Source organism: Dysidea avara, chromosome 2 (assembly GCF_963678975.1).
Source record: "Dysidea avara chromosome 2, odDysAvar1.4, whole genome shotgun sequence".
Lineage (NCBI taxonomy): Eukaryota > Metazoa > Porifera > Demospongiae > Dictyoceratida > Dysideidae > Dysidea > Dysidea avara.
The window spans coordinates 26,605,758-26,631,558 of NC_089273.1; the positions used below are offsets into that span (position 1 = coordinate 26,605,758).

General features: G+C 37.1%; 1 protein-coding gene across 1 annotated transcript; it reads right to left on the reverse strand.

The window, feature by feature from the left end:
• Nucleotides 1-771: 771 nt before the first annotated feature.
• LOC136247964 (contactin-5-like) lies at nucleotides 772-22,513 on the reverse strand. The gene is made up of 6 exons (XM_066039783.1): nucleotides 22,303-22,513; nucleotides 21,981-22,241; nucleotides 1,544-1,810; nucleotides 1,226-1,492; nucleotides 905-1,165; nucleotides 772-800 (listed from the first exon to the last, which is right to left on the reverse strand). Exons 1-6 carry the CDS (start codon nucleotides 22,511-22,513, stop codon nucleotides 772-774), a joined length of 1,296 nt encoding a protein of 431 aa, XP_065895855.1.
• Nucleotides 22,514-25,801: the final 3,288 nt, after the last annotated feature.

A 25,801-nucleotide genomic window follows, 5' to 3' on the forward strand; every position in this document is an offset into this window, starting at 1 on the left:
GTGTGCCAAATTTCAAGGCGATCGTAGTACGCGTTTGCTTGTTATAGCAATTTTTTCAAGTGTGCGAAAAGACGAAGAAGAAGAATAAGAAGAAGAAGAAAAAAAAACGAAAATTTGGCAGCTCGTATCTCGGAAATGGCTGGAGCGATTTCCTTCAAATTTGGAATGTAGACTCCCTTGGCTGGCGGGCAACTGTGTAGCAAATTTGGTTCCAATCAGATAAGTGAACACCGAGATACAAAGGTGTGAAAATGACGTTTTCGTTCTTCCTGTTAATATACTCACGGTGTGGCGCGCCGGCTTCTTGGGCCGCACGACACACTACCGTGTGTCTTGATGTTATAATCAATAGTAAATAATGTTATTATGGTAACACTACAGTTTTACTTTGGGCGGAATCGGGTAGAGCAATTCAAGGGCTTTATTCTTTTGTACAATGTTCTGTAGAGATTATCGATGTTAATGATTGCTTTTTTGCATATTTTTTGTATTTAGTACAAAATGCATATATTTTACATAGGGCAAGAAATAATGGCTGTTGACAAGGTTTTTCAACCTACTGGTTTGACTAAGCTAAGACTACCAAAATGACATGGAGTGGATTTTTAGCCATTATAATATGTACATAATTCATAAGAACCAATAGCTAAATTTTATGTTATGTAAAATTTTATTTTGACCACTTCAGTTTACAATTCCCAATAGAAAGTTTTGATATGATCTTCATTGTTGCAAATGACAGTTTAAATTGTGAGCAGATCCACATACATATTATGGCTCAGGTAGTGCCATTGAACTACCTACACAATATGGTTAATACAATTTATACTGTATGTATGTGAAAACAAATACTTACTGCCATTTTATGTCTGTATAATTCAGCTATGGGTTATGCCATACTTACCATAGACAGTCACAGTACCCCTGTCAGACATTACTGATAATGATCCACTTTGTACAGTACACACATAGCTACCAGCATCATTTCTCATTACATTAGTAATCATTAGTGTACTAGTGTTACCAGTAGATGTTGATTGACCTGTAACATCACTACCAGCATGAGTCCATGAGAATGTCACACCAGATGATACTGATGATGTACATGTTAAACTGACTGTTGATCCTTGTGCTACCACTCTGTCCTGAGGGTGAGTGGTGATTTCTAACATTCACATGTAAAATAATGAGAATGCTGAAAAACATTTTATAATATTATACTCACTTAAAACAGTAACAATAGCAGAGTTTGATGTAATCCCACCAACTTCATTTGACACTATACATCTGTACTGCTTTGACTCTTGAAAGTTACTCACAGTATAACTCTGACTATTAGAATTACTAATATTTCTCCATGGTCCTCCGTTAATACTACTAGTCTGCCATTGATATCTAATTGATCCTCTACCATCTCCCTCACAAGTCAGAGTAACAGCCATCCTATCAGTTGTCAACTGGTTGGTAGGATGAGTTGTGATAGTGGGATGTCCTGATAGTAAATCATGGCACTAAATGTATTACTTGTCTTATTGACACCTACCATACACATTCACAATGGTAGCATTAGACTCAACTGATCCAGCCTCATTGCTCACTCTACATCTGTACATGTACTCTCCAATAATCAGTGTGGTATCAGTAGTGTATGACATTGTGTTACCATCACTAACAGTAGCCCAACTGCCTCCATAATTTCTCTCCCAGGAATACACTAGTGAGCCTAGACCATTAGCTCTACACACTAGAGTGGTACTAGTTCCTATGGGTATATCACCACCAGTTGGTTGAGTGGTGATTATTGGAGGACCTAAAAAAACATGGATGGATTAAGTTATTTTGTGCCGGTGTTATTGAAAAATCAATCCAATGTCATGCATAAAATTTATGCATGACATTGGATTGATTTTAATGTAATTGTTCATTGTGCTGTTGTTACAGAAGCTCTTGGTTACTGTGTAATGCTGATAGAAAGTTTAATTTTGGTCAACAGTTATCAAATACTACATTAGGATTGATGGTCAAAAATAATTATAAAGCTTCTATATAAAGGTAGGCCTGTGCCTACCATGTTGGATAACACTGATGGGTCTCTAATTTTGTGGTCATAATTCTTGAATTGTAAATTTAGGGAATCAATTTAAAAAAATGACGGAACAGGGCAATAGACAGTCTCATTTAGCTAAAAAAAACAAGATTTAAGCTTTATTAGAATTGAATCGTGAAACTATGTTTGTAGGAGTGTGGGTTTAAAACTGCCAAAGACATTTATATGCTCTTAGATAGTAGACCACTTCAATGGAAATAATTGCCAGTATGTGAACAAGTACTGAGCAATAGTTGCTATCCCACCAATCTGTTATAATGGCAAACATTGTTGGCATAAGCTGTACATGTCACAAACAAAAGTAAAGCTACATGGAGAGTTTTCTCCCTATTCAGCAGTGGCAAGGGAAAGATAACTATATGATCAGATAATTTCTGGATTGAATTGCTCTATAAGGTACGTTATTTCTTTATAGCCAGGGAGGTTATGAAGTTGGGGGTAGTAAGTGGTACACTGAAGAAAAGGGTCTGGACAGGTCTCAGTATAAAAACTTTTGTAGTTTGTGTTGGTGAAGTATAATAATAAATTAATAGTTGTTAAAACATGGTCTGGCCCGGCGGCATCCATTGCATGCTTGCATTATTTTGCAGCTTTACTGAACTGAAGGCAAGGTTGGCTTTAGCTGAAGCTAGAAGGTATAAAAGTATATGTGGTAAATATTATGGGTGGTAAGTATTTTGAGTGGTATGTACGTACATGTCTACACACTTAACTGGTTTAATACTACAAATCTTTCTTTCAAAGGAAGTAATCGCAGTGTAAACTGGGTTGCATATTTTCAGCCCATCATCTTTGATAACTGCAACTTATCTCTGCTTTTGACTGCCAATCTGCCACATTGTCACTATACACACCACATTCTCTAACCAACTCTCATTCTTTATACCTACATTTCTGTTGCTATGTGTATTATCTGAGACCGATGGTAAAACCATATTGGGAGAGTATCATCGCTGCAACTTGAAAGAGAGAGTGCTGGACAAGACATAGTTTATATTCTGATTTTCATAGAAGTCATAGGAATAGAATAGCCCACTAATTGTTGGAGCTCAAATTCCATGCAACGATACTGTTATTCAGTCATTTCCTCACTTCTCGCTTCAAGTTTCTATTCTACCTGATCTTGTACATGATTATTCTTTGCCAAGCAAAGAAGCCTGTAAGGTTTCTTCCCATCCTGGGTGATTAGGGATAGAAATTAAAGCGGCATAAAATCACCATGAAGCAGTGATACCTTGAAGATGACATGATACATGCAGAAATCTATACTTCATATCACAACACGAGGTTTCCACAAACTTATATTCTCATGCAAGTGGTCTATAGAATGCTCATACTGTAATAGAGCGAATAATGACATGTTCAAAAGCATTAAGCCTCCCATTACCTCTCTTTGTGAACCTTCTACATCTTCTCCATGTCTCTGAACACATTGATAAATCTATACAGTCTTTAAAATAGTTAGTTACATAAAGTACACTCTCAGCCGGCCAACTGCTTCATCGACCACAACGACCACAAAGAGTGCTTTATTCGTTCAATAAAACACTCTTTGCGGTGCAATAAAGCACTCTTTGCGGTACAATAAAGCACTCTTTGCGGTGCAATAAAGCACTCTTTGTGGGCAATAAAGCACAGTTGCCCACGTGCCTTAGTGTAGGCTAATAGCCTAAGGGGCTCGCGCCAGTACGACTAATCACCCAAGCCGGTGAAGGCTGATAGCCTCGCCGCGCTGAGTGATCAATCACCCCAGTCAATACAAGTTCCACCACTGGATTGATTTTATAGACATACCTAAATGCTTCGATGATGGGTGGGAGAAGGTAAAGTTGCTGTTACATTTGTTAATGTAAACGGACAAGTCCTGGAGATATCACGGAAATACTTCACCATGTGACTCACAATATAATCGATTGTGGGTTGCAAGCAAAACCTGCCAAAAGACGCGATGAACGTCTACTATGCCAAACTATGGTGAAATACGCTTAAATTACTTTGTTAAACTAGTTTGTGTGCGTTCAGGCTGCTAATAGTTCGTGCAACGCTTGTTAATTACGAGTCCTAGTGTATGGTGAAGCTACACGACTAGAAAGTTCCATAAATCATTTAAAGTATAGCCTTACTCGTGCTATATGAAAAATAAAGTACTCGGCCGTGCGCCTCGTACTTTATTTTTCATATAGCACTCGCAGCTATGCTTTAACATAAACTAAATTTCTAGAGTATATTCCATATTTTACCTTTTGTATTTACTAAAGAGAAGGCTGGTTTTAGTGATGGGATGCTTTATGAAACCCAGGCTTCCAGATATTGAAAAAATCCATGCCTCAAATTTTCACCTGCCAGCCAGCCTTCCTGCCTGACTAAAATCACAAGGATAGAGGCCAAACAAAGCAGTGCACAACTACCATTTTATGTCACAACAATCAACTCAAGGATGGGACAAGCCTTTTGTAGTTCCAACATATGTCTTCCTTCTACGCTTTGCTGTTCCTTTAATCTTCAATATTAATAAACATTCATATTCTTCTTGACAGAAAATCATACTAACAAATAAATTGTGACCCGGTCTGCGAAAAGGGCTCTTATAGCCTTTCCAATTGTCCAAGTTTGGCAAATCATAACTCCTGATCAGCTAAATCTATCATCTTGTAATTACACCCTCAGCTAGTGCTATGTTAGGAGTGTACAGTGACCAAATTGTAGGCTTGTATCTTATTCACAAGCTAAGTTATTGGTTACCATGTTTACATAATTAAAAAGGCGATAAGAGCCCTTTTCGCAGACCAGGTCACAATTTTCCATATCAATGCTTTCTTGAAGGAGCGTATTTGAGGGTTTCCACTAAAAATAGGAAGATGCTCTCTTTATTATTTCAGGAGGTTTTTACACTGAATGTTCTTTTAGATAAAGCAAAAAAGTGCTACTTTATTATTGGATTGTTGTAAAATAAATCAATATCAGAAACTTTTAACACATGGAATTACCATAAAGTGGTCACGTGACCAAAATATCTTACATTGGTCCTATAGAATAGGAAGATTCTTCTTTCATTGTGTTTAATGATTTTCACACAGACTGACTTTTAAGATAAAACAAAATGTGCTAACTATAAAATATCATAACTGTGCCTATTGCCTTCAAGATCAGTATAGTTGAACATTCAAAAGTATCCAAAAAGTGGTCACATGTTCAACAATCCCATAACAGCTATGAATGTGAATATGTGACTGTCTCTGGGAAAACCGGTCTTATCACCCATTTAAAAGTATTGAGAAACATCAGTTTTAAATATTCAGAGTGTTGTAGCTGGCCAATGGTGGTAGCTACGCATACCAAATTTTCACACGTTTCAAACAATTTCTTACCTTCCTGATCGTTCACTGAAGAAGTAGCCAACAGCTAAGTTTCCCGCCATTTTAGGTAGCTATTAAACCGAGGTTGTCTGTACCAGGCGAGCTCCAGAAGGGTGGGAGGCGGGGCCCTGGAAGGTGGCAAGATGGTGTTAAAAATTGAAAAGAAACGTGTTGGGATGAATTAGGCCAAGTTATGGGCCATTCAGACCTCAGAACTGGCTAAAATGAAAGGAAATTTACAGCACAGGTCATTGTCCAGCACCACAGAGCTGTACAACCACACACAGCCATCTCCTGGTTGGCCAGGGTTCCATCAAGACCCCAGACCACTCGTACAGCTCGCCACTGTGCTTTAAAAAAGCAGCCAGCAAAAGCAGACTGCTTTACTCTGGTCGACTGATGGTGTTCAAAAATTGAAAAAAAATGTGTTGGGATGAGTTAGGCCAAGTTATGAGCCATTCAGACCTCAGAGCTGGCTAAAATTAAAGGAAATTTACAGCACAGGTCATTGTCCAGCACTACGGAGCTGTATAACCATACACAGCCATCTCCTGGTTGGCCATGGTTCCATCAAGACCCCAGACCACTCGTACGGCTCGCCACTGTACTTTAAAAAAAGCAGCCAGCAAAAGCAGACCGCTTTACTCTGGTCCAGCGTTGAAACCGGGTCGGGTCATCCGGGTCACATTTTCTAGGGGTCATACGCATTTGACCTGGTTTACAATTTATTCGGGTCTGACCCGGTTTACAATTTATCCGGGTCTGACGCGGATTGGATCACGTGAGAAACGAAATTGTTCGTTTTACGACGTGGAAACTTTTAAACGCTATCGCGTAGCTCTTTCGTGAGCCACGCCTACTTATCGCATTACCAACATTATTATTATTATTTGTGTGTACTGTGCAGAAATCAATGTGATTATAACGCACAGGTGTGATCGTGATAATTATCTAAGAGGGTACAAAATTGATCGTGTGTGGGGGAGTTGACTATATGAGGGGGGATTGAGTTCCACAGTTTGATTGTCGAGGGAAAAAGGAAAATTTACAACTATCAATTCTGGTATCTAGTTGGTTGAAGTAGCCATTTCTCAAGAAGGGTGGAATAGGAATCAAACAATCATTTGGAATACACACCAGGTTGTTAGTGATTTTATACATCATCTGTAATTTGGCTCTGTTCCTCCTGCTTTTTAAGGTAGGTAAGATTTTCTAACATTAATGAAACACTTGAGAATCTAGAGTAGTCCTTGTAACATAACCTTGCTGCCGATCGTTGAACCGCTTCTAGAAGATTTATGTTGGTAGATGTGTGGGGGTCCCATACAGGAGAAGCATACTCTATTACCGGTCTCACCATAGCTTTATAACAGTTAAGTTTGGTATTAACAGGGCAATGGTATAAGTTGCGATGTAAGAAGGCATTGATTTTGGTGGCTTTGCTTGCTGTCTGCTTTATATGTTCATTCCAAGAAAGGGTCTGGTCAAAATCTACTCCGAGATATTTGGCATGGGTGACTTCCTTTATTGAGTGGTTATCAATATAATAGATGTTAGGTATGATGTTCTTTTTGTTAGAAATCCTTAAAAATTCACACTTCTTAGGATTAAATATCATCTGCCATTTGTATGACCATTGTGTGAGAAGATCAAGATCTCTCTGTAATACATAACAGTCTTCTATGGAATGTATGTTACGGTAAAGAATAACATCATCAGCATATTATAGTTTGATCTTACTTTGTACTTGTAAAGGGATGCCATTAATAAATAAAAGAAATAACAAGGGGGCTAAAACAGTGCCCTGTGGAACACCAGAAAGAACATCAGATGAAGAGCTTTGTTTATTATCAAGGATTACTCTTTGTGAACGGTTACTAAGAAACATATGCTCAGCCATGCTCATTTGTTAGTATGTGTAGTATGTAGCACAATATTGAGGGTATCTATGGTGAGGGGTAGTTATTGTCAGTAGGTGAAGACCTTTTTTTGTTTTTTTTGGTCTTCAACCTACAGCTAGGCTGAAGTTGCAATATTTACTCAACATGAATCGAACGCTCAAAATGTAGACTCGTTCGCTCGCTCGAGACTAGCCGAAACACGTCTCGGCTTTAATTAATCTGGGTCAATCCGGGTCAAATCCGGGTCTGACCCGGATTGCTATCCGGGTCAGTGGGTAATCCGGGTCAGCAGTAGTGACCCGGTTTCAACGTTGCTCTGGTCGACTGTGGCAGTGAAACATGACAGACTGACAGTGCATTCCAGTCACATATCGAGAATAACGCTACAGGATATAAAAAGCTCCAAATACAACAATGCTGTTTTACATCACCATAAATGCAATGATTTTGAATAGGTTGATTAAAATTATGTCAATCTGAATGTGAAATGCTACAGTTTATTTGTTTGCTTTATATAAAATTTTAGTATAAATGAAATTCTTCAAAAACAACAGAAAGAAGAATCTTTCTATTTCAAGTGGAAACCCTAGACTGGCACCAGCATGTGCATATATGTCACAAAACTATTTGAAGTACTTAATGGACTATAGTACTGTATAGCCTAAATATCTTTAGAGAGAAGGCTTTGAGGATTCGGAGGTTAACAGGGAAAGTTTTATTTTACACCTCTTACATAAGGGATTGGTTGCAAATCCAAGAACTTTTATTTTTACATTGCCCAACATATAAAATATTTCCCATTGAAATATTCAGGCTATACATTATTTGGTAGCAGCTAAGCTGTAATTTTAAAATGATTTCTGAATACCCTTAAATGATCAGAATACTCTACATTTCTGAACACCCTTAAATGATCAGAATACTCATTGTTATTCTGATCAGATCATTGATCAGAATAACAATGATCTAGCAGCTCCTTAGAAAACAAGGCATCCTATTGGCTGGATCAGCTGTGTGTAACTGAGTAGTGAGATTGAGATATTGTAATACAACTGTTACATTCACACTTTATTTCATGGCTATGCTAAATCAAAGAAAGTTAACAAACCAGTACAATAAAAATTAAGTTGTGTTCCAGCACCGCATGCTACAATGCCAAGTACGAATTTTCCACCATACAGCTAACATCAGCCTCTTCAAAACTTTCATGATAATTATAATCACTATTTTATTACATGATGCTCTAATTGTTTATTCATGTGACATAATATTTTAATAATAAGTATATCCTTGTACCAGCTCTGAATCAACACTTGTTTTTTGGTCTGTCTATTAGCAGTGTAGCCAACAGTGATTTTTGTGGACTATAATTTAGATATGTGACCAGAGTTGACAAAACCAGACCTACATGTGCATCCAATTCTTTGACTTTAACTGCTTTATCGTTTGATGTTGATCTAAAAATTTCACACAATTCATTTATAGCAATGTGCAATAACAGGTCAAATTTGAAAGTGACAAGATACTCTTGTATACTTTGAGTTATATAGTCTTTTAAAGTCACTAATCTGGATGTGTGTGGATTAGTCAAATCCATTTATATATAAAGTCTGGAAAGTTTATGGATATTTCTACATCATTGGAACTGTGATTGTCAACCTTAGTGGCTGTCTGTATTAGACTAGATAAAAATAATGCTAATTCCAACATGACCATTTTAATGTCATGAGTGTTTGTTCATTGTTTGGGTGGCATGATAGATTTGTTGTGATTATACTGGAACAGGTTGAAGGCTCAAGAGGCTCAAGCAAGGCTGTCATGTAAAATGCTTTTAATGGAGTCGCAGTGATGTATTTTAGGCCTGAGCCTATTATGCTTTTGAAATTGCCTATTATGCTTTTGAGCATTGCTCCAAAATTTCTCCTATTATGCTCCAATTATGCCCCAGTTGTGTCCCATTATGCTCCAAATATGTGACCGGGCCTGCAAAAATAGGGCATGTGGGTACAAACTACACCCAATCACTCTACAGGTGATATCTTAGTACTGGAAAAGTATATTTCCATTCTGTAACTTGCATCATGATGCCAATTAAATGCTTACTACAAGCTGAAAATTGCAATGCCATAGCATAATGGTACAAAAAGTTATGAGTGATGAAAGTGTGAAAAAGTAGGCAAAAATCATGTGCCCACATGCCCTATTATTGCAGGCCCGGTCACATATGCTCATATAAAATTGTGTCTTGACTGCTCTATTAGAATACCTAATGCATTGTGAGCGTTCTATTAGGATATTTCATTATGCGGTGACTGTTCTATTAGAGTATATCGATCCTTAACTAATCTTTTTTTCACAACGTAGCTGTAAATCTGATTTTTACCATGTTTGCACACTATCCCATTCTGCATCATGCAAAATAGGCAGAGTTTCAGCTTCTCTGATAACCAATGCACAAAAAATTTGCCTATTACACTGGCATTATGCTGATGCTTTTGGCTACCTATTATGCCCCAAATTATGTTGGCATAATCGGCGCAGGCCTAATGTATTTGTGTTCAGACTATTTCCAATTCTATCTCTGAGAAAATAAAATGGGCAAATTATTACCTTAAAGATTTGGTCAAGTTGGCTAATGTGGAGAGTTTAAAGTTTACACACAGTTGTACTGAGTCAGAAAAAAGTTATTTTGTGAACATATAATATTATTGTTTCAATGTTGTGGTATATTAATAGCAATCATAGCTATATGCTACCCAGTCTAATCATAGATTTTAACTCTACCTATATATTCACTACTTTTGAATATATAATAATTATGTATCTTTGGGTGTGACATCCCCGAATTGTTTGAAACTCTTCAGGGATACTATACACTTGAGTTAAGCATATAATATAGGAAGCCCCAATTTGTAATTTTGTGACTGATACATATTTAATTATTGTACAAAAGTAACAAAAACTGATCTCCCGCCTAATGCTTTTTAAACAAAACTTGGATGATAAACTGTGAATCAACTATGCCTAGCCTTATAGCTAGTAATGGACAGCTTGATTTGGCCCTATGTTTTTCATGGACTGGACTCACAGACTGAGCTGGAAACAGTTTTAAAACAATAATCTAGACATTATCCATATCTTGCAACACTGGAGACATCACTATCAAGCTACAACTGCTGTAGTCCGGTAGATTTAAGGTTGGACCCGGAAAAAATTTGAAGAAAGCTGATTTTGGTATCATTAGAAAACAAATTTTTCATAGAATAACATATCCAAAATCCTCTAAAATCCACCTTGGGGAAAATTCTTTATGGCCAATTTAGTATTGAGGCATATGTGACTGGATTCAGGAAAGTAGATCTTCCACACATATCCAATTTACCAACTTTGACAACTCATAACTTCAGATTGGAAAATGGCATTGACTTGAAATTTGATCAGTATTGAGCACCAGCACCCCTTATTAGGTGGAGAAAATTTCAAGCTGATATTCACCTTGAACACTAAGTTGTGGTTTTTTATTAAATGCATTTGGTAGATCTATTTTTGCAAATCTGGTCATTTGTGGCTAACAAAAATGCATATTATCCTTAAAATATTTTCTCATAAGAAATTCATTGCAATCAATATTAGCTGTATGAAATAAGGATAAGACTAGTTATAGAAATAAAAAAAAAAGTTCCTATCATGTAAGTTCTGAGCAAATATATTTGTCACGATTGTTGTAAACAGTTTCTTCAGCACTTCTGCAACTCTCTCCCCTGCAACTGCCACATGCTGCAACATACTTTAATCCATGATTACACTGTGACCATAATGTTGTTACCACATGGATTTGCAGTAGAAAGCTTGCATTTATATTGTACAAATTTAAGTTAAGACTTCTGGTGCTAGTCCCATGTCTGTTATCATCAGTTGCATACAGCCTCTATCCTTCTAGTTTCCAGCTCCATTATGGTAATGGATCAAGTTAATCATTAAGTTCCTTCTAATGAATAACTTGTAGATGCATATACAAGTTGTGAAAGTGTGTTGTTCTTGCAATCATTTGCACTTCATTTTCTTCTTGATTAGGCCAACTTTACCCAGTTCAAATGTCACAGATGTTGTATCACAGCCACTCCACGTAAGCATGCGAAAAGAGAAGATGTAATTATGACGTTACAATAGGACCTATGTGCCCAATAATGTCATCAATTTCCAATACTCAAATGTTTCCCAACCTCTGAAAGAAAATATATACTTGCTTTGCTCTGGTGCACCATGCAGGAGGACAAGAACATCAGTGTCATCAACTACAACACACTTTACTCCCTTCAATTGCAAATTGAAGTGCACATTGAACAATCAGCGATCAGTGTGTCAGTATCCAAATTACTCTGATGCACAACCTGGCCATCATCTCTCAGATATTGGACAATCAATTTATGTTTGATTTTTTTCATTTGCAAGAAAACTTCCTGACTTTTGTATGCTTCCAAAGATTCACTTGACTGAATATCTGCACCTGCACATACATACCATAACATACCTGGGGATGCTGCCAGCCCTACACACTGATTGCACACATGGAGATTCTGACATACTGATGGTCCAATGCACACTTCAATTTTGCAATTGAAGGAAGTAGAGTGAATGTTGTAGCTGATGACAACAATGAAGTTCTTGTGCTACTGGTGCACGCTGGAAGCAGAACATGACAAGTACATATCTCCATTCATTCAGAGGTTGTAAAACATTTGAAGATTTGGAAACATGATGACGTTATTGGGCACATATGTAGGTCCTCTTTTCACATGCCTGGGTGGCTGTGATACAATGTCCACAACATTTGAATTGGTAAAGTCGATTGGCCTAATCAGCAATCAAATGATGTGTAAACAATTGAAAAGTTAATGATGGATTATACAATGCAACAATTGCACATGTTGAAAAAGTTGGAGTTTGATGGGAATTAGTCCGATTCATTGAGTCTCGGGTATACAAAACAAAGTACATGGAAATGGTAGCATCAGAAAGTTATTACACATGCAAGCTGTGAAAGTGCTAACCCTTGCAGTTGGATGGAGCTTTCAGGATCAATGGTTTTAGCTGATGCAAGAAGTTATTCATTGGAGGGAACTTAATATGGGGCTGGAAACTAGAAGGACTAAGGCTGCAACCAATGATGATAGACATGGGACCAGTCCCATAGATCATATAATTAATTTTGTACAATATAAATTCCAGCTTTCCACTGCAAATCCATGTGGTAGCAATATTACGCTCTTGTTGCAAGCATGGATTATTAGTGTGTTGCAATATGTGGAGGAGAGAGTTGCAGAAGTGCTAAGGAAACTGTTTGTTGTAAAAAAATAATTTAAGGATAGCATATTTTTGTTGGTCACAAATGACCAGATTTGCAAAAATGGGTCTGCAAATACATCCGATTGAGAAACCACAACTTAGTGTTCAAGTTGAATATCACTCTGAAATTTTTTCCACCTAATAAATGATGCTGGTGCTCACTACTGATCAAATTTCAAGTCAATATCATTTTCCAATCTGAAGTTATGAGTTGTCAAAGTTGGTAAATTGGATATGTGTGGAAGATCTACTTTCCTGAATCCAGTCACATATGCCTCAATACTAAATTGGCCATAAAAAAATTTCCCCAAGGTGGATTTTAGAGGATTTTGGATATGTTATTCTATGAAAAATTTGCTTTCTAATGATACCAAATTCAGCTTTCTTCGAATTTTTTCTGGGTCACCCCTTTTTTCAGTTATATCTACCGGACTACTGGTACTGCTCTTCATTACAAGTCATGAAAGTAGTGCATGCACTAATTATTAGAATACACTTATGATACACATGTACTAGCAGTATTAAAGCATGATAGAGGCTATTGTTGTAGCATCAATGTTTTCTTTTGTTACCTTAGTGCTAATGTTAAGGCTTTAGTGATGAGCCAGTGATTATTCTTAGCAGGTATGTAGCTAGAGGTGGAACCAGCGACATGATGGGACATGGCGCTATGCAATAAATTGATTTATCTAATCACCACAGCCCTGAAACTAGTGCCAAGAGCTGAAACAACAAAGGAAAACATCTACGCTACAACAGTAGCCTCTATCACACTTTATCACTGTTAGTACATGTATATCATAAATGTATTCTAATCAATAAATGCATGCACTACTTTCGTGACTTGAAGGAAGAGCAGTACCAGAAGTTTTAGCTTGATAAAGGTGCCTCCAGTGTTGCAAGAGAATAAAATTGAGATGGATAATTTTTGGATTATTGCTTAAAAGCTATTTCCAGCGTATTTCTTGAGTCCAGTCTGCAATAGGTTGCACAAACCAGCTTACCAATTCTTTATGCCTTTTGTGACTTCAACTTAAAACTTATAAAATACAGGAAAATATAAGACTTATGAGCTTGATTTCAAGACTTTTTTCATAATGTATCAGAGCCTAACCACTGTACTACCACTTCCAATTGCTGTAACTGTGAAGTTTAGATGTACTGTAGAGTTGGGTTGGTAAGCGCATGTATCTATTAAGTGCATATTATTTGTTAAGCGCATGCACATTTCTTGTACTTTACCATGGATGATAAGTACACACAGCAAAATGTTATGATAAAGCTACACACAGCAAGAAATGGACATAAAAGCTGAAAGTACTGAAAAATTAATGCCTTCTCAAGTGCTTACGCCTCCATTGGGTCTCTCTTCTATATTTATACAGCAAATCTGCCGTCTGGATAGTGATAATCTCGAAGGATTTCATCCTGAAATGGAGTCAATTATCCTTATACATATTGGCGTGATGACCGACACAAACTATTAATACTCTATTACAATGTAGTGATTGCGTGTTATACTCACCATAATTATTATAGTCAGGAGCCACCCTCCCCTTCGCAAAATGTAAGGGTCTGGTGAAATACAAATGCTAAATCATTTCAAAAGGAATTCAAGAAAACCGCACACATAATGCTTTTTACGGCCGATAATTGCACTTTAATTTGAACAAAAGCATTGTGTTTCCAAGGAGATTTCTGTGTGAATGTCATAGGCATGCAATAATTGGCTATCCCTGAATCTGGACGATAGAAATGATTTAGTATCAAGACACACGGTGTCGTGCTGCCCAAGAAGCCGGCGCGTAACACCCGTGAGTATATTGACAGGAAGAAAGAAAACGCAATTTTCGCACCTCCGTAGCTTTGTGCTTCCTTGATGAAACAAGACGATTTTTTCTGTGGACATTCCCTCCAACTGCAGCACTCCACATTCCAAATTTGAGCGAAATCGCTTCGCGCGTTCCCGAGATATGCGACTTCAAAAATTGGCTCAGTTTCTTCTTATTTTTCTTTTTCTTGTCGCACACTTACAAAAACTGCTATAAAACTCGAACTCCATATCCGATTGCCTTGAAAATTGGCACACAGAAGGGGGATATAAAGGCGCATCTCCGTACCAACTTTGGCCGGAATACGATAAACAGGCAAAGAGTTATGAGCGATTATTCACGAAAAATAACACCAATATGTTGTCACGCCTACAGGGTAAACCGCGTATGGGAAGAAGCTGAAAATCGGTGGGTGAATAGGTTAACTATTGAACCTCAAACCTTTTGTGGTTTGAAAGAAATCGAGCTAAAAACCAGGAAGATACAACGAAAAAACCAACAGTGTGTAACAATTACGCAATCGAGATCAGCTAATAAAAAAACGACTGCTTGCCACGCCTACCAGATAAACCGCTTGGGGTAATGCTTTGAAAATCGTTGTACAGATGGAGTAATCATCTTAGAAAGGCTCATCAATGGTGTAGAAGAATCAGACTTAAAGCCACGGAGTTATAACACGAAATCCAACTTGATGCAGCAAGTGCGAGATCGAGATACTCTAATAGAGCAGTCATCCTAATAGAGCAGTCACCCTGAAGAGAATTCAAGAGATCAGCTAGAAATAAGAAACCTGTATAGAGATCAGCTACACACAAGTCATCCTGTAGAGAGATCAGCTAGAAGAAGTTACCTTGTAGGGAGTTCATGCAACTATGGAAAGAGATAGTTCAGCTAGAAAAAATCACCTTGTAGAGTTCAGCTACAAAGAAACTACCATGTAGAGAGTTCAGCTACAAACAAATCGCCCTGTAGAGAGATCAATAGAAGAAGTTACTTTGCAGAGAGTTCAGCTTCAAACAAATCACCCTGTAGAAAGATCACCTAGAAGAGGTCACCTTGTAGAGAGTTCAGTTACAAAAAAACCACCATGTAGAGAGCTCAGCTACAAACTAGTGACATTGTAGAGACATCAGCTAGAAGAAGTTAACTATAGAGAGTTCAGCTACACAGAAACCATTCTGTAAAGAGCTCAGCTGCAAACAATCACCTATACAGAATTCAGCTACAAACAAATCATCCTGTAGAGAGATCAGCTAGAAAAAGTTACCTTGTAGATAGTTCAGCTACAAAAAATCTCCCTGTAGAGAGATCAGCTAGAAGAAATTACCTTGTAGAGATTTCAGCTACAAAGACACCATCATGTAGAGAGTTCAGCTGCAAAGAAATCACCACTGCCCAAATTTCAAGGCAATAGCTCTTTCCAATCTGAAGTTATCAATTGTCAAAGTTGGCAAATTGGATGTGTGTGGAAGACCCCTTTTCGCAAATCCGATCACATATGTATTATATATATAATTTGTACATTTACTGATAAAATATTTAAAGTACATCTACTTCATCTTTTCGTCTTCCTGTAGTAAAGAAAAAGAACATAGGTTAAAAAAGTCTCTAAGCTGGCCATAGGCCTGCTTTGGGGTATACAAATACAAAAAGAAATGAAATCTAATCCAAAACAGCCAAGCTGTAAAAGAAGTGTGCGGCCCTCAGAAAGGCTATGGTTAAAAAAGATGTGAAATCCAAGGTGGCGGCCAAGAAATGGCTGTGATGGTAGGTTAATGGTAAAAATTTTAATAACGACAATTCAGGTGAATTTTTGTGCTGCTTCACAAAATTTACCTGAATTGTCATTATTAAAATTTTTACCATTAACCTACCATCACAGCCATTTCTTGGCCGCCACCTTGGATTTCACATCTTTTTTCACCATAGCCTTTCACAGCTTGGCTTAGATTTGTATTTCACCAGATCCTTACTTTTTGTAAAGGGGCGGGTGGCACCAGACTAAATTATTTATTAGGCATTTGCTCTTAACAGATAGTATGATATTTACAAAAAAGATTTCCTCAAAAATTATAAGTGCATGCACTTAACAACTTGACTTTACGATACCTAATATAAAAATAGTGATCAGCCTATATTAAAGAATATGGCTGAATTAAACCATAACTAAATTTATAGTAGCTGAAGTTGAACCCAAATCTTTAACTTAAATTTGGACTACTAATCCTGAGAAACAATTATTTAGATGCCCTTTACTATGTATGGAGACAATTATGGTATATTACATCAATACATATACTCAGAGGTGCCTGCAGGCATTAACTGTCATGAAATTAGTGCAAACCATTTTGATTGGGAGTCAATTCCATGAGTCCAGTCTGCGAACTGCTGATTTGAGGTATTTTCTTTAATAATGAATTGTGAAAAATGACATCCTGCCCATATGGAAATCTGAATTTGTGGATGAGAAACATTTAATCATTTCATTTTTATTTCATTGCTTTTTTAATGCAGGCAAGGCACACATTAATGGTTGGTTAATGGTCTAAGGACAACTTGTTCCCTCAGCCAGCTAGTCAATGTGCCTGGCCTCAGTGTGATGTGGCAATGACCTGGTCTGATGGACAGGGAAGACAGACTGCATAGAAGAGAATTAGAAGAGCAAAGAAAAACAAGAAGAAAGAGATTGTTATCATTTTGAATAGAAAAAGAAGAAAAAAAAGATGTGCTGTGGAACATACACAGACAAGTTATTTATTCATAGGCCACCCTAAAAAAACATTGTCCACCACTCACTGTAAACTCTAAAATTCCATTATTTCATATTCTTCCAATATTATCTAGTTATTCTTGTATATTATACAAGCACAGTAAAGCAATATTCAGCTAGTGATTTTTGGCTCACACTGTGCCAGGCAAATAACAGCTTAAAAACTGCCAATCTTACAGTATAATGGAAATGAATCATCCACCTACATGCAAATAAGCCTGATATCAGCCCAGGACGAATTATAATATGTGACTTGATTCGCAAAATTTGACTATTCATAACTTGAGATCGGAGACTTGAAATTTGGTCAGAAGTTAGCACCTACAATTATTAGGAAAAGTGTTCTGCAAGCTCAGTAATTTTTGTAATGTAGCTACAAGTATACTGCTAAGTAATTAAAAAACAACAACATTACAATGAAAGTACTTAAACTCCTTGTGCTAAGTTACAGAGTGTGATTTGGCCAACCCCGGAAATTAATTTATCACTAGGATCGCCCCTCATACTTCGATCACGTGAGTGCCTATTTAATGCATTGGACTGCTCTATGCGTTTACTGGGCGATATAGCCGTATTGTTAGGTGTTTATAAGCTTCGTATCCTTGCTGTTGGAGACTGTCTCACTGATGTATCAACTATTCTGGTATTTGTTTGCAAAAATTCGCGTCGTTTTGGCCGAATTTCAGCATATAGATGGCTCAGCCAGATGGCTGACAAGCTTCAATTATAACCATACTCCACATGCAGGTACTTTACCTAGTACTGGTCATTGCTGACCCACGGCGCAGTTGCTGCTCTGCTTGTCCTGTGCTCCAGAGGAGGAAACATTTTGTCTGTCGTCAAAAAGCTGCACAGATCGTGCTGCCACCAGAAACTGACCAATAAAATCAAACCACCAATGCTTTGAGTTGATGATAGACTACTTGAACAATGTTGAGAGTGAATATCGTGGCATACGAAGAAACCTACGAACCGCTGCAGCGAAAAATCACGTGATTTTAAGACATTTGTATCGTTTTCTACTAGAAGAAAGTGACAAACTTGGCTGCCACGCTGGTGTTATTCAAGTTACACTTAGCCTAGCACATGACTATAGTTAGGTAGTTGATTGGAGGATATCGATTTTTTGCATTGCGGACCCTAACTAAGGCTGGAGACACAATATGACATACTTGGCCCTTTTTGTTAATAATTACTGTAAACTGTACCAAATTCCCTGCCAACCTTACACATCACCATCCATGTGACGTGCTTGTGTTACAGATATGTTCATAAAAATGAGCTTAAATCATGAATATTTGTGACTAGGCCTATGAAAACAAGGCATGTAGGCACATAGTTTTATTTATACTTTTTCACACTTTTACCACTCATGTAAATGTAACTTTTTATTTCATTAAACTATGGCCATACAATTTTCACCCCTACTTAGGCTTAATAACACAAGTTACTGAATGTGAATATTTTATTCCAATGCTGAGATATGACCTGATATGAAACTGGGTATAGTTTGTTCCCACACTCCCTATTTTTACAGGCCCAGTCACATAATATAAATAGGTAGTTTCTGTAGATTAAAGTGAGATAAACACTATAGTTTATTGCATTCATGCATACAGCTCACACTAGATTGAAATATGTTACCAGGCTTGTGAAAACAGGACATGTTGGCACTTATAAATTTGCCTACTACAGTGCATTTGAAACCTCAATCAACCATACCCATAAAGTTATTTCAATTAAATTTTCTGGTTATTACCAATTATTTAATTGGCTGTATAATACAAGTTGCATAAAGGTCACATTTTTGATTACTTATCATATAGTGATTTATTTTGCCATACATTATCCCCAATGGTAGGAGTGCAATCAATCCCAAATCGCATGGTTTGTTTCTGTAATTACACTGTAAAATAGCCAATACAAAATCACAGAAGCCTTTTAAGAACACAAGAAAGTGATATTATGAATAGTCAACAAATATTAATAAGCTGACAATAGAAGCCTTCTAAGTCCAGCAAATGCTGATATTTTGAGTAGCCAATCAGAATTGTTGACATGTGAAGCATTTTACCTGCACAAAAAAATAATCATGTAATAATATACCTATTAGATTAACAAAGCCTTTTAAGAGCTGGAGGAATGACACAATCACCCGTTAGAAGTTAATGGCCACATAGAACTGGATAGATGTGTACTGTAAACCATGAAGGTGATCACTATGTGATTAGTAGGCAATCACACACATTTGAGTGTAATAGGGAATAATTGTATGGGTAACAGTTGAAATTGCACTCAAATGTGTGTGACTACATATTCAAATTATACTATATATAATACATGTATGAGTTTACATATGCAGTTAATCATGCGCTGCGCTTGCCTGATTTTCTGAAACTGTTTTACAAAAAACTGTGTGTGTTTGCATGTTAACCTTGTATTTCCTCACCCACGTAAGCAAAATGGCAATTAGCTAAAAGCAGCCTGTATGAGAAAAAAAATTAACATTGTACAGCATCAGTATAAATCTTCCCAGTAGGTAAGCTTTGGCTTTGAGGTGGTTTAATCATGCTAGATATAATAATGGGTGAATTGAGTTTCTGAAGACTTTTCAATGCATTTCACAATGGGCTGTATTGTCCAAATAATAATATAGCTGAGAATGGTTTATCTAGCTATATAGTGGAGTTGTACCGATAATTGAATTGGTAATCAATAGAACCTGATAATTAACCATTTTTACCATAATAGGAAATCGGTTGTAATGGGCTCTGGTCAGCAGATTATTAGCCTATTCAGCTGTAGCAGCTGAAGAACCACTGGAGGGCTGGTGTCAAAGGATCTGGCATGTACTTAGGTTGTTTATTTATGTTTTGTGGCAAGCACAAAATAATATAAACAATGACGGTTGGAGCCCCAGCCCACTTGTCTGATTAGCAGCTTTGACTTGTGTTATGTGTACAATTTAGTTTTATAGCAGCACTTTTAGTACGTTATGCACCAGTGTAACTTGTAGAGACCGATATTGGTTAACTATCAGTAAAACAGGACTAAAAATACAAAGTATTGCTTTAGCCTAAAAAGTGGGAATCAGTACAGCACTATTTCATAGGTTACCAGAAATAAAAACCCTTTGATGAAAGAGGGCATGTTCCATACTTACATGAAAAAGGAACGAATGAAGGGAAGTCCCATGCTTCTGCACATAATTTACAGCTTAATGTGGTTTATTTGAGTCACGTTTCCTTAGGAGTGAATAGCAATGTAATTACTGCATTACAAAATAATTCTAAATATTACAATCTGTGTAAATAATACCCATTCACCTTCTACATTGGTTAGACTTTGCCCCCACCCATTCACCTTCTACATATGTTAGACTGTATGCATCATTGGTAAGATCACAATTACTCTAATGTACGCAAGATTGGCATCTTCACTCAATGAAAGACATTTTAAACCTTGAAAGAATTCAATGTCGTGCCACTAAATACATCTTGAATGATTACACTAGTTGTTACAAAGACCGTTTGATCAATCTGAGGCTCCTTCCTTTAATGTACATATTTGAACTTCAAGATATACTGTTTGCTATTAAATCTATCAAATCACCAACCAATCAGTTCAACATCAATAACTGCATCACTTTCAACTCTACCAATACTATATCAGGCTCCAGCAACAAACTCTTGTTACCTCAACATCTTAACAACATATTGCAACATTCTTATTTTCATCGTTTACCATTCCTGTGGAATGCCATACCAATTTTAGACATAAGCATGTCAGTTTGTTTGCTGAAATCTAAACTGAAATCATGTCTATGGGACCATTTCCTGACTAACTTTGATGAGAGCATCAACTGCACTCTACATTACTTGTGTCCATGCTGTGTCCATGCTCCAGAAGTCACCAAACTAAACCTCCAACTACCAATATTGATCACTTATAATCTTATAATCTTAAGTAGTTAGTATTAATTGTATGTATTTTATGACCGTTGGTTGCTACCAACAGACCTTTGGTGTTTTTTGTTTACACCATAAAGCCTAGATAAATAAATAAATGTGACCAGATCTGTGAAAACAGAGCATGTGAGGACTTAACGTTTGCCTACTTTTTCAAACTTTAATGATTCATAACTTCTTGTTGTCACGCTATAGCTACACAATTTTTAAACATTTAGTTGACATTAATAATACAATACAGATTACAGAATTTAGATATTCACTCTAGCATCGAATTATAACTTTTTAATTGATAGGGTGTAGTTTGTGACTGCATGTCCTCTTTTTGCAGGCCTTGTCACATATTTTACTATATTGTTGCTGACTTAGCTAGAAAGTAATAATATTAGCTGAATGGGCACTTGGATTTTAGAAGTAGTACAGCATCATCTTGTTTAAATAGGCCTCCCGTATCCATAATTATTGTGAACTTGAATGATAAAGACACATCCTTGATATTTTTACTCTTGATTTGTCAGTGGACTCATGTCTGTGTGTGTAGGCCCACTGTGGGCTATGCCCTCAGACCCTCACTACTGGTAACTCAGTGTTGCCGTTGGGAACTTCCTTACAAATGCAGGCTGTTTCCCTAGAATGTATTCCTTTGTACTTTTTGCTCTGGCCTTCCCAACATTAATCACCATACTTAAACACCACTTACCATAGATAGTCAAAGTACCCCTGTCAGACATCACTGATAATGATCCACTCCTTACAGTACACACATAGCTACCAGCATCACTTCTCATTACATTAGGAATTGTTAGTATACTAGTGTTACCAGTTGATGTTGATTGACCTGTAACATCACTACCAGCATGAGTCCATGAGAATGTCACACCAGATGATACTGATGATGTACATGTCAAACTAACTGTTGATCCAACAGGTATTAGTCTGTTTTGCGGATCAGTGATAATTTCTAATATGTACACATGCATTAAAAATAATATTGTGAATATATTTTTTATTAGTTTACTTACCCAAAATAGCAACAGTAGCAATGCTTGAAAATGTTGTACCAGCGTCATTAGACACAACACACCTGAACTGTCCTGTCTCTTCTAAACTTGTCACGTAATGTGTCTGGCTATAACTAATAGGAATCCATCCTTCTCCATCAGTGCGTCTAGTTTGCCACTGATATCTAAGTATTCCTGTACCAGTTCCCTCACAGTTCAGAGTAACTCTCATACCACGAATTGTCAAATGATTGGTGGGGTGAGTGATGATAGTGGGTCGACCTGTAGATATTTGTATAGGTTATTGCACAAATCCAGGTATCTTCGCTATTTTATATACCTGAAGAATGGCACAATAATCACCAAGGGTGCAGCCCAAGATGGTTATTGTGCCATTATGAAGGTCTCTAAAACAACAAAGATACCATTGATTTGTGCAATAACCCAATTTAGTCTATGGCTCATGCGGCCTTGGTCACTGCTTTCCAGCTATGGCTTCCTGGTTAAATTAGTGCAAAAATAACTCACTAACAGGCTTCTTACATAAATTTAATTTTCTTTACGATCCACCAATGGTTTCTAACAACACCTTTACAATCTAGCAACAATTTCTGATGAGTGTTTTGACTGGAATCCAGCAAACCATGTGACAAAAAGACAGAAAATTTGTCACGGGTATCTAACCAGTTTAGATATCCACCCGCAGGTTTCCATTGGGTTTTAAATGTATATACCTCATTATATGTAGACTAAACTTCAAAGTACACTATGCATGCCATAGTCTGATTTGTGTTAATATAATTATGCCATGCTACACTGTAGTAGCACACAATGATGCTGAGAACTTAGAAGAAACAAGTGGCAGATACAATACAATGATGTTATTAGAATAGCTATGCAATATGCAAGGGTAATTTTGTTGCATGCATTAATATTACTCATGTGTTATTAATAACAAACAACAATGATAATATTGATGACATTTTCATATCATTATTAGAATTCGTTATAAGTGTTTTACTGTTATTAACATGTTACCTACATGACACAACAGAAAGTACTGGCATGAGCATGTATGTAACACAAACATGTGGTTATGCATACAACTCATGCAGGACACATGAATACCAATTTTACAATAAAATTATATTTAATGCAATAAAAGAGCATGCCCTACACAAACCACCCTTCCACCACACCAAGCTCTATTCACAAAACTTCACATGATAACTACATAGAAACATCACTTCACTTGATCAACATACATGTATATACATACAACTCTTTTGGGGAGGTAGGGCAACCGAGGTGAGGTGTATATTGCTTGAAAGGGGGCAAAGTGTGTTATCACTGATGCAAACCATATTTAGTGCCATCTTTGATGTAACTTGATATCGACATTAATAACGCCCAACAGTACCTACACCCAACAGTGCTTACGCCCAACAGTACCAATGCCCAAAGGTGCCTATGCCTAATTGTAGCCACACCCAGCGGTGCATGCACCCACCAGTACTTACAGCCCACAGTACCTACACCCAACATTACAACACTTTAGCATTACCAACATTTAGTCGCAGCACACACTACAAACATTCAGTCACAACAAACATTACAAACATTCGTTCACAACAAACACTACCAACATTTAATCGCAACAAATACTACAAACATATAGTCGCAACAAACATTACGAATATTCAGTCGTAACATACACACATCACTACAAATAATCACATGTAATCACAACACATAACCACATTTAGTTACAACAAACATCGTACATATAATCGCAACATATAAGCACGTATAATCGCAACACATAACCCCATTTAGGCACGTTTAGTTGCAGCAACCATAACCATAGTTTGAACATGGTATTTAATGGTGGATTGCAATAGTGATAACACACGCATCTTTGGACTATATTAGGTGTCACCTAAGTTGCGTCCAATTCCCCCAAAGTAGTTGTTCATAATGGTACGAAAATATAACACATAATGAGGTATTTTTCTGTGGAACTAATAAGTGACATCTATGTATCAAAATTGGACTATTTCAGTATCACTGCCATACACATACAATAGGGAAGCATGCACTGGATACAACGACACAAGTAATGGAATTCAATTCTGTCATTGTCTTTAACTCTGATTTACCATGCCACTTGTTACTGGTAGATTATTACTATGTTATACTGACTGCCACCTGTGATGATAAATACCCTAATAACCATGCATTTCATAATCAATGAATGATGTAATGTATATAATAATGGTACGATCCCTATGTATCTGTATATATTATCACAGCGGTTGTGTTGATACCACAAAGGATGTCTACCACTACCAGGATGAGTCAACAAGCTGTGCTGCTACCCCATTGAAATAGCTCCTACTGTACTGATGATGAGATATGATGACAAATAAAATCCCATTTACTATGGCTATGGGACATGTCTAACCATAGATATGTGACATGTTATGTGTGAATTTAACGTAGCTTCTGATGATATACTATATACCCTGTATTGTACAATGAAACTACATGACTAATTTCAGCGGCTGTAACAATATGTACATGAACACACACTATAGGTTAATGCACAACATGAAATATGTGTGAATGTGCATGACAATAGCAAGCACTACAAATTAAATATGAGACATTAAAATAAAAGTGCTAGTGCCATGTGATTATGCTGCTGTACCATGTGATAATGTGTGCTGATGACACGTCGGAACAATGCACAGTATAAAGTATTTGAATTTAAGAAATGTCAGTGATTATTAGGGATCTTCTTAAAGCGCATTCAAGTACAATAAGGGCATTAGTGATTATCAAGGTTCCAAGGGATGGTTTCTTTTGGTATGTTGGTTCGTGCCAAAATGATTGGTATCGTTCTGATCAAAGCTGTGGGAGTCTGCACATAAGTCAGATAAGCATCACTGTTCCACCGATCCAGTGTCTTGATGAGTCAAGGGTAGACCCGCTGCTGCTGAGGTGGTTGCTGCACCTATCCTGAAGCTGTGTGTGCAATAAAGCTGTGGATTGCAACCGGCTTGTTGTAGTAATTGTCTGAGTGTTTTGGATAGCTGAAGCCTAGTTAATGGATTGAATTTTCCTGCTGAGAATAGTGGTCCAGTTTGCTGATGTAAAGGGATCATAGTTGCAAACTGTTGGAATACCTTGACAGGACAAGCTGAAGTTCCTGTTGGTGCGAGGTTTAGAACATGGTCTTTATGAAAGGGATCTGTTTTGGATTGCCTGATGGTTACTGATGTATTTTGAGGGGTGAATTGGATGTCTAACCACTGTAGTGATGAACTAGTAAACTCACTCACATGAAGGAAGCCATAAAAGGCTATTGTAAATGTTGCCCAAAGAAGGCGCTGTTCCAGAAGTGGAAGGTTGCTGGTACGAAGTTGATGTTTAAGTGAGTGAAGTACTGCAATAGTAATGAGTAAACGATGGCAGGATGATTCATCTTGTAGATGACGTACACCTCTAATTTTAAACT

Bases quoted from the DNA above. Each gene is read 5' to 3' on its own strand.
- LOC136247964 (XM_066039783.1), bottom strand. From the start codon at position 22,513: ATGAGAGTTACTCTGAACTGTGAGGGAACTGGTACAGGAATACTTAGA. The intron at 1,811-21,980 runs GTAAGTGGTGTT...ATGTTTTTTTAG, and splicing joins GGGTACTTTGACTATCTATG to GTCCTCCAATAATCACCACT. The intron at 1,166-1,225 runs GTGAGTATAATA...TGTGAATGTTAG, and splicing joins TGCTATTGTTACTGTTTTAA to AAATCACCACTCACCCTCAG.